Source organism: Hesperophylax consimilis, chromosome 26 (assembly GCF_061612785.1).
Source record: "Hesperophylax consimilis isolate HC1 chromosome 26, BYU_Hcon_1.0, whole genome shotgun sequence".
NCBI classification, from domain to species: domain Eukaryota; kingdom Metazoa; phylum Arthropoda; class Insecta; order Trichoptera; family Limnephilidae; genus Hesperophylax; species Hesperophylax consimilis.
Window position 1 is genome coordinate 439,511 of NC_142861.1, and position 17,493 is coordinate 457,003.

General features: G+C 35.6%; 1 protein-coding gene across 1 annotated transcript in view; it reads left to right on the forward strand.

Moving 5' to 3' along the window:
* The first annotated feature begins 4,136 nt into the window (after positions 1–4,136).
* Positions 4,137–17,493, forward strand: part of CAHbeta (carbonic anhydrase beta) — a 30,157-nt gene continuing 16,800 nt past the window's right edge. The window contains exons 1-2 of the mRNA XM_089647159.1: positions 4,137–4,302; positions 4,634–4,718. Of these exons, the coding sequence (XP_089503285.1) occupies positions 4,210–4,302; positions 4,634–4,718 (178 nt within the window). The 5' untranslated portion in view covers positions 4,137–4,209. The remainder of the gene's footprint in view (positions 4,303–4,633; positions 4,719–17,493) is intronic.

Sequence of the window (17,493 nt, forward strand, 5' to 3'; positions counted from 1 at the left end):
TATAATATTTACTATTCAGCTATTGAAAGAATACAAAGTAAATTCTTACATTTTTTTAAATTTTAAAATGGGAATTTGTGCAATTTTAACACTATTTTAAATTAAATGAATATGTGTAAATTGTCAGATAGAAGGATTTACACTGAATTATGCATTGGATAGTCCAGAATTTCTTTGATAAGCTTTCGGATTCCACTAAATACTAGAAGTCAGAAATTCTGGGACTAACTACCATTTATATTCCTCACTGCCCAGAATATTTATGGAGGGAAATCACTTAACAAATACAAAAGATATTTGTTACTGAGGCAGTTTAGTTAAGTATAATTTTTACTATTCATGCATAAAAGTCCCTAAAATGGATGTTATAAATAAATCTAAAGCACTCTGTTCCACTGTGCCAAATTAGCCATAATTTTTCCATGTGATTATTTTCCAAAAAAGTATCTGTATAGATAATATCAGTACGAATAATATTACATTTACAAATAATAATAAATATTGTATAAATAAAAATGTATACATGCTGAATAATTTATTATTTAAAATTAATTTTACATTTTATGTTTCTTTATTATGTTTTCTTCTACGAATAATTGATAGAAGTACCTTTCTGCTGAATAAAATATTTAATAAATTCTGTGTTATTGTTTATCAATGAGTTTCCCACCATCAAATGACACTACACCCTTCGATATAAATGCTCTCCACCATTCAACCAATAGAACCAAGCGGATTCCACATCGCTTACTGACAAATGTCGCCTGGGAACATCAATTATCTAAACGCGCAGAGCATGTATGTTGACTATTGTATTGAAAATTCTCCGAAACATGAGTGGCGCTCGTCAATGCCTCATATTATTTGTCACGCCGAGATGGCACCACTCTAGTTCACAGTTCTCACAGAATAATTCCAGCAGGTCAGTATAAGCTTCAAAATTGTTAGTATTCTTTACCTGGCGTGGGATAGACTGACAATATTTTTAGCGCACCCATGGATATCCAAATTAACACATTTCTCGTGGGTATTTTTTGTGCTGGCGCTACGCTTGCTCCGGGCTAAAATAAAGGTCTTGCACACAGACATATGAATATTAATAGACGAGAAGATAATGGCGAGGGGTAAAATCAACTGTTGAAGAACGAAGGGGGTAAAGCTGACTGTGATTCATCAATAAATCAATCTGACAGTAAATAGGCATCTCGCATTATGATATCACCATTTAGTTCTTAAAAGTAAAATCTGCTTTTGAATGAATAGACATTTTTACATGGGAGCGCAAATTACTCGCCACGTTATGAACAAATTTGCTAAGTCCAAATTCGGCAAAAAAAAATTCTTCTATTTTCAGAGTCGAATATTTTGTTTCCTTATTGACTCAAGACACTTTTACGAATGTTCATAATTTACTTACCCGAGTAAACAGCACATCCCTGATTCTTGTGCACGCGGCTTTGTGTGTCGCGTCCATCGCGTGATAGTATATGTTTCTAAAACTGATCAATATTATACGATGTGAATCAGCTTACAACAAATTAAAATAATGCTTACCTATGGAATGTAATACGACAATTGGGTTTATTCTCTTTTTCACTTCTATTTTTACCAGTTTTCATAGCGCTAGCCATCATTTTGAGGTGTTATTTCGTAAAATGAACCGATGATGCCTCGACCATAGTTCGCACAAGAATGATGACGTCACGTTTTCTAAATTCATGGGAGGCCATACGCGAGCCCAGCCGGCTCCAATGGAACCGGTATAGGGAGTGGGGAATAATACGCTTTTAATCACTTAGGGCAGGTCTACTAATATTCATATGTCTATGGTCTTGCACGAATTTCTTTAAATTGTTTTAAATCGCTTTATCTTTGAAAATAATTAAAATATTTTAATAAAAATTTCTACATGGTAACTCAGCATACCCAAGTTATAAAAGTACTAAACGAAAATCGAATATTATTTGAAATGCAACACAATTAATCTTGTAATATGTTTATTTCGGTCCGCCCATCGGTATTTGCCCATATCTGCTTTCTTAGGCTAGCATTACACTTGTAAGTTTTTTCGTAAATTTACGACTTCTAGCCAATGGGCATCTTGCATTTTGAAAATCCAATGCGCCCATTGGCTAGAAGTCGTAAATTTACGAAAAAACTTACAAGTGTAATGCTAGCCTTACAATACGCCCGACATCTCTCGCTTGCTTGCACATAGGAGTTGAGTGGAGCGGAACAGAGATAAATTTGAATCGGGTTTCACTGTCATAAAAACCCTCATTCCAGGAATTGAATTATTACAATAACAAATAATATACTATCCTTTTGTTGAAATACCGATGTAAACGAAAGGCACGAAGATAAATGTAAAAATAAGACTTGCATTACGATTCCATAATTATGTCCATATAGTTGTGACCTTTACAAAGAGATTGGTATATAATATTCATATAAAAAACATTGAATAATTCCTACTTTTCTGCCATTGAAGTGAGGCTGTCGCAAAAGGTAGAACTACCCTTACCGGCATTAAGCATCAATCGACCGAACAGGTAGAACTACCTTTCCCGGCCGAAGTGTGTTAATAGACTTGCCCTAACATGAAATCTGGGTATCATTTCGTCGAGCTGGAGGCAAACCGCAAAACCATAGGATTTATTCATTTTCATACATCTAAATAAAGATTCAAACATAAAACAATTCAAATAAAAATTATATGAAAGCTTACTCAAATGACAAATAATACAAAAAAGTAAGAGACACAAATAGAGACGCAAGTAATACACAAGCAACATAATATTTTTTATCAATAGCAGAACATTTTTTTCTGAATCTGTATAAATCAGAGGTTCCCAAAGTGGTCAATATGGACCCCCAGGGGTCGACATCGGCATGCTGGGGGTCTATGTCAGCGAGAAAAAAATTTGGGGGTACATACGAGCGGACCCCCATTTAGGAGTTCCGTAAATGACACAATAGACCTAACACAAATATAATAGACTGAGAAATTACTTAATTTATATTTTTATGTTTCGTAAAGTTGTTAATTGAGGTATATAAATAGTCTACGTTTCTTTTCACGTCAGAATTAATATATTCAAGAAAAACATTGCACATTGGAAGCCGCGAATTTTCCTAGTTCCCCAACTTGTTTTTTGAAAAACGTTCAACATTTAAATGCACTTCACACAGACTTCAAAACTAAGCTTGAGGACATTTTGACTATGGAAATGCAACGTTGAAGAATTGGATATTTTGTGACAAGAAGAACTGACAGGAATAAGCACTGACAAAGAACTTAAGGGGCAGTTCTGTAGGGCTAGCTACAGAAAGAAATTCCCGTTGCTTATACTGCTTCATTTTCATTTGGTGTAATACCTCACAAGGGTGCCCCTGTCTGCACAATGTAAAGACAGAGCAACTATACCGCCACGCGGTTGTTGGACAGGCAAGGGAAGATAATATTTTTACTAAAAAAATAATGATTATCACATGGGACGTTAATAGTTTTAGGAAAATTCAATATTCGGCAGGCAGGGGTCTACGGAAAAAAAAAATTTGGCAAGTGGTCCACAGGGAAAAAAAGTTTGGGAACCTCTAGTATAAATTATCGACTACAATGTTTACTTTAGCACACTTACAAGTAGTAATGCAAAGAATGTAGCTCAAATGCCAATTTGATAATTTTAATAAACACTGAAATATCCACCCTCTCATTAGTTCCTCATATTATGCACGGTGTCCGGAAAATCGTAATACAAGTGGGAAAACCTGGTGAGTTGATTTTTTTGTAGAATATTATTTTACGTGATGTAAGTTCACCAGTTTCCCGCTTTACTACGAGATTCTGGACACCGTGTTTATTATACATACACGTAACCTGCGCCGAAAACGCGCGAATCTCAAATAGCAACTAATAAATTTCGCAAGATATCACATCCCAGCATTTGATTGCATGCCGCATTTTTCTTATTTGCATGGATTTTATGGGCATGCCCATTAGCGTATTTTTTATCTATCAAAAAATAGTTTGCCTAATGTGCGGCTTTACGACGAAAGATTGCGATGGCCATGATAAAAGTATGTTGACTCGTGTATACAAAAGTGTAGTACCTATTATGTTTGTGTATAAACTGTGACCAGTCGCGCGGTACGTTCATTAGCATGCTTGTTTCTTTATCACGATGTGTTGCCTAAAAACGCCAGAAAATGGACAGAATTCTGAGAGGAATCATAAGATATCGCTATCTGGACAGGGACGTGATGGTCAAACAGTTTCAGAAAGTTAAGGACAACCCGCAGGTGAGTTCAATCCGTAACATTTCCATTTGACATTTCGCTCAATGACGTTTATTTTTTCGAAATGCACGCGGCAATTGATGGATGCTAAAATTTATATACTATATAAAAAAATCTATTCATTTGTAAGACTAACTTCAGATTTGGTAAAATTTCTTCATACAAATGGTCGGTTTCTTTTTCTAAAGTGTTTTAAAATTATTTTTATGATGTAAACATTTGTACGGTTTCCTCAGGGTCGTTTTGTAATGAATATTTTCGTGTTTTTCTGACACGATGGATGAAATTAATTTAGGAATCGTTTTCTAATCGATATATTTAATTTGTTTTCCAGCCCAAAGCAGTATTCTTCACATGTATGGACAGTCGAATGATTCCGACTCGTTTTACGGAAACTTGTGTCGGAGACATGTTTGTGGGTGAGTACTTTTGATAACTTTTTAAATCTGAGCCCGCTTTTGTTTTCAAATAAAAGTTTTGCATAACCGTTACGATGACTAATTAAAATGCAATCGGCATAATATATTAATTATAACAAACTCTGATTTTACAACGAACATCGGTAGTTCGGCCGCCGGTCATTGTTTTTTTGACCTCAGCGCTCAGCGCTTGACTTTGATATTGTGATAAAACAAACAGTTTCAGGTCAAACTGACCTTTCTCTCTTTAATACGATGAGACACGATTTAGATAGCGACTTGGATAGAGCTTTATTTTTATGCATTATTACCTATTTTATTCAGTACCTAATTGATTATTTTGAATAAAGCCATTATTCCTGCATGTATCTAAATGTAAAAAAAGTAATAGCCTAGGGTCCTAATACAACAAATCCTACGTCATCGGGTAAACAGATAAAACTACTTTGTAGTGAGAATAGACATTTAGTAAGCCTTAAAAAAGTTGGTCTGCCGCGGCCGGTGCCTCTTGAAGAGTTTTTATAAAGAATAGTGCCAATTTGATTTTTATACAAACAACCTATAAAGTTTTTTCCGGGTTTGATGAAATTTTCACACTTGACCTTCAAAACAAGGGTAAGGTCACTGACTACGTATGATTTTGATAAACTCATTGTAAAGCCCGGGTAACACCGGGTCCTTCAGCTAGCAGAAGAATATTTATTGTAATTTACTTGACTTCGAACTGAAGGATAGTACCTACATCCTCATGGGGGTGGCAGGGGGTGGCAGGGGAGGCAGGGAGGAAGCTGCCCCTTAGACAAATTGAAGATGGTCTCGGTCATGGACGGACTAGGGTGAACCCGGCCAGGGTCCGATTTTTACTTTATTTTAACATTAACACACAGGAGGCCTCCATAAGAATAGACCACAAAATAACACTAACAGACCAGTTAGACAAGCGTACACAGAAAACATTAAAACTCCGACAGTAAATTCAAGCTTTGGACAAAGACACTACCAATACCATGCTATAAAAGCATTCAACAGTGTAAAACTTGAAATTAAAATTGAGGAAAATAAATATAAATTCACACACAAAATTACAAAATAGATTAAAGAACAAAAAAGACAATATTACCAAAATTTCATAGCATAAAATAAAAATAAAACCTACACGTAACACACAAAACCAATATAAACACACATCACTCACAAACACACAAGATTATATTTTAAATGTATTATTGTAGATTATGTGTATTATATGTATTATGTAGATTATATTTTGATATTATAAAATGAAGGCCTCAGCACGGGCAAGCCACCCAGTGAGGCCAACATTACTGGAAAACTTTGAAATATAAAAACTATTGTACCAAATAAAAAAATAAATAAAAAAAGTTCTTAGGTAAAATTCATTTATGGCGATGAAAATGGTTCACATTGAGAACATAGGACTTGGAAAAATAAAAATGCCAACATTATAATATTATTTTTGAAATGGGACATAGAAAATAAAATTAATTCAATCAGAACCATTTACAAGAAGGATTTATGATTAGTATTAGTATTTCCTGAGTGGAAGATTCTCTCAGTATCACCCTGCTGTAAGACCACCAGTCAGAATTGAAACGTTTGGCCGTGTTTGGTGACCATATCAACAACAACAGCTAGGTACTTCCCCATCTCCCCACTGCCTTTAGCCTCACAACATAACCTCAGTTAGGGATGCCATAGTCTCACTGGCTCCAGACGGTTGGGAGCAGTTGGTGCTCTTGTGTGGTTTCACAAAATAAAAAGCATAAAAAGAGTGGAGACATGAAAATGAAACTCCAATTGTCATATATCTCAATGTTATTTCTAATTTGGTTTTTTTAATAAAGTTTTTGTAAAGTTTTTGTATGTGGGTAAAGTAATCGAAATCCGCTACACGCCCAATATGCAAAATTAAAAAAAAACTATTTATTTCGGGGGAGATGGTAAAGATTAATTAAAGTTCCATTTTTTCTCAATCGCGTTCAGAGTTAATTCTTTAAATAACTCAAATAAATTAACTAATAACCTATTCTTTGCATTGTATTTCCATCTCCCGCTAATTAAATTGTTGTTTCCAGTAGTAATTAAGTTGAAATCAAATCATGTTCGAAATTTGAATTCGACAACTTTAACGAATTGTTTATCCGAATTTCGTAAATGATTTCGCTTCCCTTCACTATATTCTAATATTACAATATCTCTCTCAAAATAGTATTAGATGCGCCTCATTCGATTCTTCTTAGAATCCATTTTCTAACCAAAATATGACGTTTTTATGCTTTTGCAATGACATGTTCTCAAGTTCGTTCCGCAAAATGTAAGAAATTATAGAGACGCACGCACGAATAATTTCAGTTCGACGCCATCTTGATTATCAATATTGATCAATAATATTGATTCAATATCGGTTCTTGTACTGACATGTCTGAACGAAATCTTGTTCAATAAAAGTCGTTCTATAAAAGTCGTTCAACTAAAATCGCACCATCCGATTGCGGCATATGCTCAGTTCAGACAGCGATTTTAATTGAACGACAAAAATTGAACAAGATTTAGTTCAGACGTTTCAGTTTAACTCGAACCGATATTGTTAATCATTATTGTTAAGTATTGATGGCGTCAAGTGAACTTATCGCTGCGTGCGTCCCTATAATTTCGGACCTTTTACGGATCGAACATGAGAATATGAAAAAGCGCAAAAAACGTCGTATGTGGGTAAGAAAATGGATTATAAGGAGAAACGAATTGACCGAATTATAGAATAATAATAGGACTGAACGCAGTTGGAGGTAACAAAACTTGTTCAAAGAAGTGAAGCTAGCTGTCTACAATGAATGCAGGTCTACCTGATGTATTACACTATTACAGTGAGACATGGAACCGGCAGAATGAGGAAAAGTAGACTGAATGCCGTACAAATAAAATCCTTGAGGCGTATGTGTGCTAAAACCACGTATGATGTGTGAGAAATGTGTACATTCGCAAAGAATGCACGGCTGATGTAAGCGTAATGAGTACAATTTTAAGAAGGGGACGCTTAGATGGCATGTAGAGTGAATGAACGAAGACAGTAGCGCAAGAATAAAATATAATCCGAAAGTGAATTGCATAAGTCGGGGACGCTCAAGGAAGACATGGCATGACCAAGTGAACCAGATACTTTAGTATGGCCATTGCAACAGTCAGAATAACAGAACATTTTTTATGAGACAATGTATGAATGTGAATGAGACAAGGAGTGTGGTCCAATACCGAGTCGTTTGGCCGTTATCTTCTATGTCTAGTCCTGCGGAGAAACGGCATGATGGTTAATTAGTTATTTGATGGATAATAATGCAGTAGTAGTTACCAAATTGGATGTGCTATTCCACTCAAACGATACCGTTTGTAGGAATGTGTCGGCCCTTCTACACCACAAAAGCCTGGGTTTATAAATGTCAACACTTCCGGCTCCACTCTTTTTTTTATTTCATTACTAACCCTAATTCCTTCTTCTACATTGTTATAATACTTTTTTATTTTATTTTTGTTGTCTGTCGGAGTCAATTCCACAATACCCATTTTAAAATAATATTATTAATTACAGTGTCACGGCCATTACTACGTTTGTAAACTTCTTGCTTCTGATCCTAAAGACAGGTATGGCTTTGTTTTAGATCCATAAATCTAAACATCATATCATCCGACCACTTAATACATTTTTTCATTGAAGTAGATTTATTTATTTATTTATTTTTTAAGACATACACAGTACAATAAGATACAGTTAGATAAATTTAGTTATTACATAGTTGTAGTACCTATTACGTATGTCCATAAAATATCATTACGTAATTTCGCCTGAGATTGTTATAAAAGGAAGGAAGTGTGTGGATAATAATAAAAATGATAAATAATAATAGTAATAAATGAATTGAAAACAAGAATTATAATAAGCTCACGAATTGTAATTGACTGTTAATATGTACATAGGAGTTTTGAAAAATGATGTGAAAATATTTTTGAAATATGTCATGCCAAGAAATTTAATAATTATAATAAGCTCACGAATTGTAATTGACTGTTAATATGTACATAGGAGTTTTGAAAAATGATGTGAAAATATTTTTGAAATATGTCATGCTAAGAAATTTAATAAGTTAGTTTTGTATGTTAGAAAGGAATCATGAAAGATGTCTAAATGTAGTAATTTTTCGTAATGGGTGTATGTTGTGATTGCGCGAGTAATTACTGAGTTGTTTGCTGCATTGGTATTGTTGGCTTCAATATGAAAAAGTGTAGTGTGCCTGGTACGCCTTGTTGGAACATTTAAACCAATGACGGATAGCAATTCGGGACTATCTATTTTATTATTTAGCAGATTATGTAGAAACAACAGGTCTGACAATGTGCGTCTTTTTTGTAAAGTTAACATATTATTTGTAGTTTTGTTGTATTTCTTGAGCAAATGTTTCGAAAATTTATTCTGTATACTTTCTACTAAATCTATGTATACCTTATATTGAGGATTCCATATTGTGGAAGCATACTCCAGTGGACTTCTGACCAATGAACAAAACAAAATTTTCAGAGTCTTAGCACTTTTGAAAACTTTGCATATTCGTAATAAGAAACCTAGCATTCTGTAGGATTTTGAAATAATGTGTTCAATGTGCTTGTCAAAAATTAATTTGCTATCTAAGTAAACACCTAGATCTTTACACGTAGACATAGGTTGTAAAGGTTTGTTATTCAAGTTGTATGGATATATGATTTTGTTTTTATTTCTAGTAAATGTAATCGAGTGACACTTAGATATGTTTAAGGACAATAAATTTGATTCACAATATACGCACAAATTATCAAGATCGCTTTGCAATTCCATACAATCGGGTAAACTCTGTATAGCTTTATAAATTTTCATGTCATCCGCGTATAAAACAAAGTAACTATTTTTAAAGCATACGTAAATGTCATTTATATAAATATTAAATAAGAGTGGTCCAAGATGCGATCCCTGGGGCACACCTGAGACGATTTCCGTTAAGCAAGATGCAAAACCATTGACAACCGTGATTTGATGCCGATTATTGACGTATGATGCGATCCATCTATAGAGGTCACCGTGAATTCCTAGACCTAATAACTTTTGTAAAAGAATATAATGATTAACGCGGTCAAATGCTTTAGAATAATCCGTATAAATGGCATCTACCTGGCATCGCATATCCATTTGAGCATGAAGAAAATTTGTAAAAAATGCAAGATTTGAAGTTGTGGAGCGATTTTTCATAAAGCCGTGTTGATTATTTAAGAGTGAGGGTGAGATAGTAGAATATAATTGATCGTAAACAATTTTTTCCAATACTTTACTTAGTATCGGTAATTTGGATATAGGTCGATAGTTCGAGACATCATTTTTACTGCCATTTTTATATATTGGGGTAATCAAGGCTGTTTTCCACTTGTCGGGAAATGTTCCTTCAGATAGCGATAGTTTGAAAATAACAGAAATGGGGGGTGTCAATTGTTTACTACAATAATTTATGAAGATCCCTGGAAGTTGATCATCCCCTGGCCCCTTTTTGATATCAATGGACTTAAGGTATTTGAATGTGATGTCTTCATTGATCTCGATTGAGTTGATTATGCTATTTGAATTAGAGCAAAGGCTGGCATTGCTTGTATGTGCAGGTTGAGCATTCGAAAATACAGATCCAAAATACTCAGAAAATAAGTTGGCTACTCCTCTACTGTCATTAGCAGTTTTTTCACCGTAAATCATATGATCAGGGATGGCAGGAGATTTTCTTTGAGAATTGACGTAGGACCATATTTTTTTAACATTATGCTGTATACCGGATTCTATTGTAGAAATGTAGGTTTTGTAAGCTGCTGAAGCGACTGTTTTTTGCCTTTTGCGAAGCAATGAAAATGAGAGATAATCAAGGGGGTTCCGATAACGCTTCCATTTTCTAAAGAATTTTAATTTTTCGTTTGTTATTTTTATTAAGGCTGCCGTGTACCATAGTGGGTATTTTCCAGATTTCACAACTTTCTTAGGAATAAACGCTTCGATAATCTGTTCAATTATAACATAAAACGAATTTAACGCTGTATTTACATCCGGTGCATTTATAACGGTTGACCAGTCGGTTTCTTTCAGTCTCTCATTGATCTCTGCATAATCTGCTTTATGGAATAATTTTATTGTTCGAGGAATTGAGAGGGTTGCAATAGTGGATGGAAATTCTAGTTCTACAATCAATGATTTATGATGAGCATCTTCTTTAACTAATGGGTGGTCGGCAAGCGACACATTAACTGAAGTGTTACAAAAGACGAGGTCCAAAATTCGACCGTATTTGTTAGGTAAATGGTTAAATTGGGTTAAATTTGCAAAAGATAAGCAGTTAAGTAACGCGAGTGCGCATTGATCTCTATTACTTGGCATTTGTTGATTATTCCATTCGATATTGGGCATGTTATAGTCGCCAATGATTAAAAACTTGTCATTGGGAAAACGGATTGTTAAGTCAGAAATAGTATTGGTATGACTGGTAAATAATGCTAATCTTTCTGATGATGTTAATTTTGGACCGACGCTAGGTAAATACACGCAGCACATATGAATATTATAACAATGACGATTCGATTTTGATGTATTGACAGTTATCCAGATATCCTCAGCGTCTGATTTCCAAGAGCGAGGGGTAACAAAAAATTCTTTTTTAATTCCTATGAGTACGCCTCCGCCAGTTGATTTACTAGTTCGGTGTATATCCCTATCATTTCTGTAAACAGAATAGCGATTATCAAATAATTCCTCATCTCGGATACTATCAATTAACCAACTTTCGGTAATGAAGATCAAATCATAATTATTGAGCAGTATATTTTGATGAAATTCCTGTGTTTTCGAGCGCAAACCTCTTGAATTTTGATAAAAAATTATTAATGAATCATACATTGAGAATTTTCGGTAATTACATTATTATGTTCGGTTTCTGTAGAATATATTTGAAGAATATTATATTCTAGAGTTATGTTATTAGTCATGAGTCCACTGGGCTTAGCAAAGCACAACATACTATTAATATCAATTAAAGTGAGTGAGTATATTATAGAATGTAGTAGTGAGCAGTTAGTGTAATTATTAGCATGTGGGGTTAATGTAAAAAGGGTGAAATTGAAAAAATTATGAAAAAAAATACGAAAATAATAGTAGTTACGAGAGGATGGGTGGTTTAACATTGCAGTGGTAGTTAGGTAAGGTTTTTTAGCTGTAATTCGCATGAGACGTGTATGGGTGGTGATGTTTCGTTTTTCCGTAGGTAGATTTTTGCACTTCTTATCCATAAAAACTGATAGTTGTTTTCGTTTTTGAAGGCTTTAGCGCACCTCAATATTGATTTATTCTTCCGCGTGAGATGGTCGTTGACGAAGATCCTCTGGTCAGCTCCAACCATCCCGATGGCCTTGGTAGTGATTCCTTTTCTTTTTTTGATGGCTGCGACAAATTCGTCCTTCTTCTTGCGGGAGGTGAATTTGGCGATTATGTTACCCGGACGTCCATCTGTCGTGGCTTGTGTACGATGGCGCTTACTGATTCTGCTAACGTATTCAATGTCACTTTGATGGAGAGGGCATCCAATAACTGTTGCGATATTCGACATCATGGTAGGTAGATTCTCGTTGGTGGTCTCAGGCATTCCATGTATTTCTATATTGTTGGATAGTAGTTCCTGGTCCCTTTCGTTGTTTCCCCTCTCTAACATGTAAACTGTTTGTTTTAATTCTGAGACCTCCATTTCTAGCTTATCAACTTTAGCTAATTTTTCGTTTATTGATTTCATATTACTTGAAAAATCTTCCATGACATTATTATTATAAATGATGACTTTTTCGAATTCCGCCATTTTACTGCTCATTTTTTCTATTTGTAGCGCCATTTTTCTAATCTCAACAGTTAGGAGTACGTTGCTTTGATCTGAGGAGCAGGATTGTGTATCTAAATTGTCCAGGGTTTGGATACAATTATTGCACTCCCACGCATCCTTTTTACCTTGCGACATACGTTTAAAAACACTTGCCGGAATATCAGCGCATTCGAAATGGATGGTGCATTTGCAAGTTGAACACTTTATACACTCAGCCACTTTCAGCTGCTTAACGCAATATTTGCAGGTTGTATCCATCTTATGTTTGGCTTGTGGCTGCAATATGTTACAATACTGTGGGTAGCTTGAAGATTTTTGAAGAATAACTAAAACTCTAGATTTAGCACTTTTTACACTCCAGACAAGCACTCACTTTCGTATTTTAATGCACTTCTACGAATATTATCAGCTGGTATAAAAATTGTAGGATAAGGGTCGATGTTTTTAGAAGAAAATATAAGATTATTAGGGAGCGAAATGACAAACGTCAGACTTGTGATAATTGTTGTTGTTGATGCCATGATGGTAAGTTTATGCGTGATCTAATGCATAAATAAACCACTAACGTCTACTTTCGACCGCAGGGAACTAAAAATCGCAAGCGACTTGAAACAAATGTTCACACGTTTCGATTCGGCGGGAAAATCGAAGATGACTCATACTTGAACACCAAAGTAGACTGGCTTTCAACATTTATGCTTTCAACTTTTCGTCGCTCAACTAGAAACTCCTGTTGAAAGGGTGTTCAAACTTGTGAATTAGCTTTCAAGTGTCATTCAACACAGAGTTGATTAACTAAAATCGCCCTGTATGAACTGAGTAATTTGGATTTATTTTTATTGTATATCTGTCGACATATCGCGATATCTATGGGCACAGTTTTTTTGAAGTGAAACTTCTTTAGGCGCGTAATGAATTTTCTGGGACGGAGTAAAACCGAGTCAGGATCGACACGAAAATGCGGGTACCCCCACCACCGCTCACCGTTCACTGTCCCTCTCTCACCATATGCGCTTGTTGAGGTGGGGGAGCCGCTCACGAACGTTCTCTCCCGACACGGGACAACAATCGATGCAGTTTTTGCACGATTCATTAAGGATTTAAGTGCTCATGTATATATCTCGCACTTTAGTTACCATAACCCAATTATCACGACATTAGGAAATGATATTCATGAAATTGACAATGAAAATGGCACATGATTGGTAAATTGTCATTGTAATTTCTTTGTAATTTTTAATTGTAATATTGTTATTTATGTAATATTGTATACTTGTGAATAAATTGAAAATTTTTGGAACTATACATTAATCGAACGTCATTCATCTATAAGAAAATATTAGAAAAAGCAAATCCATGCTTCGTCGTTGAATTATTTAACCTCTAATTTTCAAACTAACCTAAGAGAGAAAATAGAGATGATGAAATGAAAATAGAGAGAGAGGAATACTAGAAGTTTCACTTCTGTCTTGCGTAGGCTTGACACACCCACTTTTTTTTTTTTTGATTTACATTTTTACTATTTATGATTTTTACATTTTTACCGCCATTTCGGTAGTCGCAAAGCAAACAAGGTGAAAGTGTTATTCAATCCAACCTATTAGATAGTTGATTTATGATTCAATCCAGTAATATTATTCAAAACAGTGCTGTTAGAAATAAGGAAATTTGCAGATGGGAGTGAGACTTATAGTCCCACTGTTCGGAAAGAAACCTTGCAGAAAGAATTAGTATATGATCCAGTATCTTCACTGCTCGCCTTAACAAGACACGAGAAATGTCACCGCCAAATCTTAGCGCGCTTCACGCCTCAAGCTCATCAGAGTCATCGCAGTCTTCTCGGCCCGCCGTCGAGCTCACGGCAGACCTACCCCATGTGCCTACCCCAGCCGGCCCAGTTCCGGGCCCATCTGGTGACCCGCCCCGAGCTGCCTGCCCCCCGGCCTGGAAACCGTCCACTATCGGAAGACGGTCCAAGTCTACTGCAGATACCATCAAATTACTGCGACGGGAAATGCGTGTTCAACAGAAGCTGCACGCCAAGCAGATCGCGAATTTGCTTGACTTCTTGACGAAGACGTTGCCTACTTCAAAAGCAGCGTGCGCACGACCTACTGTCGAGGATGAGATCCTCCCCGAGATGCAGCTAGTTAAAGCTCCTGGAAAACCAGCAGCGGTCCCGGTCTCTCAGCAGCAGTCCTCGTCCAGCCAGGAGTTCTCACCCGTTTTACCGCCATCGCCTAATTCCGATAAAACCGCCTCACACGCAAGAGAGCAAGTAGTGGTGCAGATAGCTTCTAATATTGTGGAGGTTTTACGCACCATACGCACCCAGGACTGCCCTCAACCGTCAGTCGAGGACAAGAATAAGAAAAACGCGCAGGCGGCCATCTGCGCCAGGAAATACAACATAAAGTTTTTTTTTCAGAATCTCTTTTCGTTAGGCGCACTCGAGAACCCTGCTTGGATGGCCCAGTATACCCAATCGACACCCGCCTGCACACAGAGCCCGGAGATCCTCACCGCCCTCGGCGCCGAAATGATAGTCGCCATAATGCTGGAGAAGGTGAATAACCTGCCGAATGTGAAGACTGATGCTTCCTTAAATGAGTTGTCCAACTTCGCTAGGGTCGTGAACAATTTTGTAGGCTCGCTCCGCTTTCTGAATCATGAGGCTGACGTTTTTCTCACTAACCGAGCCCTGCTGTCTGACCTGACAGGCAAGTTGCCGAGCCCGCTGCGGCTTGCTTGGTTGATGGAGGTGCGCGGACAATCGACGCCAGCCACCATGACGGAGTTTGCAGATTTCTTAAAAGGCGTTGTGCGCGCGATTCCTTTGTGCGGTATGGCAGATTCCGTGGTACAAGTGAAATAAACACAAAACATTCCCACTCCTACAGAAGCACTCCGGTACTCACACTCTTACGGTTATTGAATAAGAGTGAATTTTTGGTTTATTTAAAATAATGATTTATTCTCTTGCTGTTAACTACTGTTGATATCGGTTGTGGTTAAAAATATTGATTTTATAATTTATATTATTCTTCATTTTTACGCATTATATATTTTTTATTTGACCTTTGTTTTACTCTTTTTTATGAATATGTATGTTTAACCCTATAAGCCGAATCTATTTTATAGGTACATAAAACCTTAACATACGTCTCATAGGCATACTCATGTAAAAGACAGCCAGTAGGCCAAAATATACCTACTTGTGCCCTATTTTTCGATGAAAAGTTAAGGTTGGTATATAAACTAATAATAAAACACAGTTTTATCAATGAAAACTACAATCACAGGTATTTATTACAACAAAACAAAACACTATGCTTATATTCAAACAAAAAAAAACCAACTTAAACATATGTTTTTTTTTAAATAATCTAATATTAATTACTTATTCTTAGGGCAAACGTTAAAAGTAATCATGTTTTTGAGTAGCTATAATTTTAGAGCAATCTACACAGACATCAACTTTGTGCTCAGAACAAACTGACTTACAGCACACTAATCTTTTTTTTAGCAGCAAAAAGCGCAGAATTTACATTTTTTGGGCTCTGGTTCTCCTGCCTGAAGTTTATTACCTGAATCAGTAAGTTTTGCGAGAATTTGGCTTATATTTTTAAGTCGGAGCTTCAAGTCTCATCTCCATCCAAGGCTTGACCAAATCTGTGCAGAATTGCTTAGTGAATTCTCTTTTGTTTGCGGGTTTATTTGATCATGTTGTGGCCATAAATTACAACAAAATTGACAATAGCCATGTTCGAGATGCCATAGAATACAGCCATTGACCATCTATTAGTTTTGCGGCTGCACCACATCGAGGAGCACATTTGATCAAATGAATCTACTCCTCCTTCGATTTTTGTTCGGGTTAAATCTTCCCCATAGGAAAAACTAAACCCTTCCACACACTTTTCCACAAATGATCATCTAGTCAATCAACATTATGCAAGTGCATTATATAACCAAAATAAATACAAAACAATACAAGAACAACACGTCAACTAACCAGAGATCAAATGGGAAAATAATTCACCGACTCCAGATATTTTCATATCAGAGGGTTCGGCTCGGTAGAACTTCTAACAGGGCCTATAAATCCTACTGATCCCTCAACATAAATATTTAAAAAATCTTTCGTTATCCTACATGTATTCAAAATGACCGACTTTTGCATCTTTATATATAAATTTTTTGATAGATCTAATACGCCTAAATTTTGAATGATAGAGCTAGGTATAATGCCAGTAGCCGAAATAACGAATGGTAATATTTTTACAGTCTGAGAATGCCAAATTCTTTTTATTTCATTTCCTAAATCTGTGTATTTTCTTATTTTTTCACTAACAGATTTTTGAATATTACAGGAATTTGGAATAGCGACATCAATGATATAAGTTATTTTTTTAAATTTTGTCATGTAAAACTATATCGGGTCTATTATGACTAATCGTTCGGTCTGTTAGTATAGTTTTATCATAATATATTTTATAAAATTCGTTTTCTAAAAATGAAGTTGGTTCGTATTCATAATATGGTATTATATTACGGCAGTCAATCAAGTTATGCTTACTTACCAAATTTTGGTGAATTATTTTTAAAACTTGATTGTGCCTAAATGTATACTCGGACGGTGCTAATATAGAACATCCCGATATAATATGTTCTATAGTTTCCGGAAAAGCCAAACATTTTCTACATAAATCATCAATTTGATTTGTATCTTTGATTATATTGTTTGGTTGTTATTTGTTGTTGTTATAATTATTAATTATTGCATTTTCATCACAAGAAGATAAAAGGTAAACCATCTTTGCAGGTTTTGCCTTGTA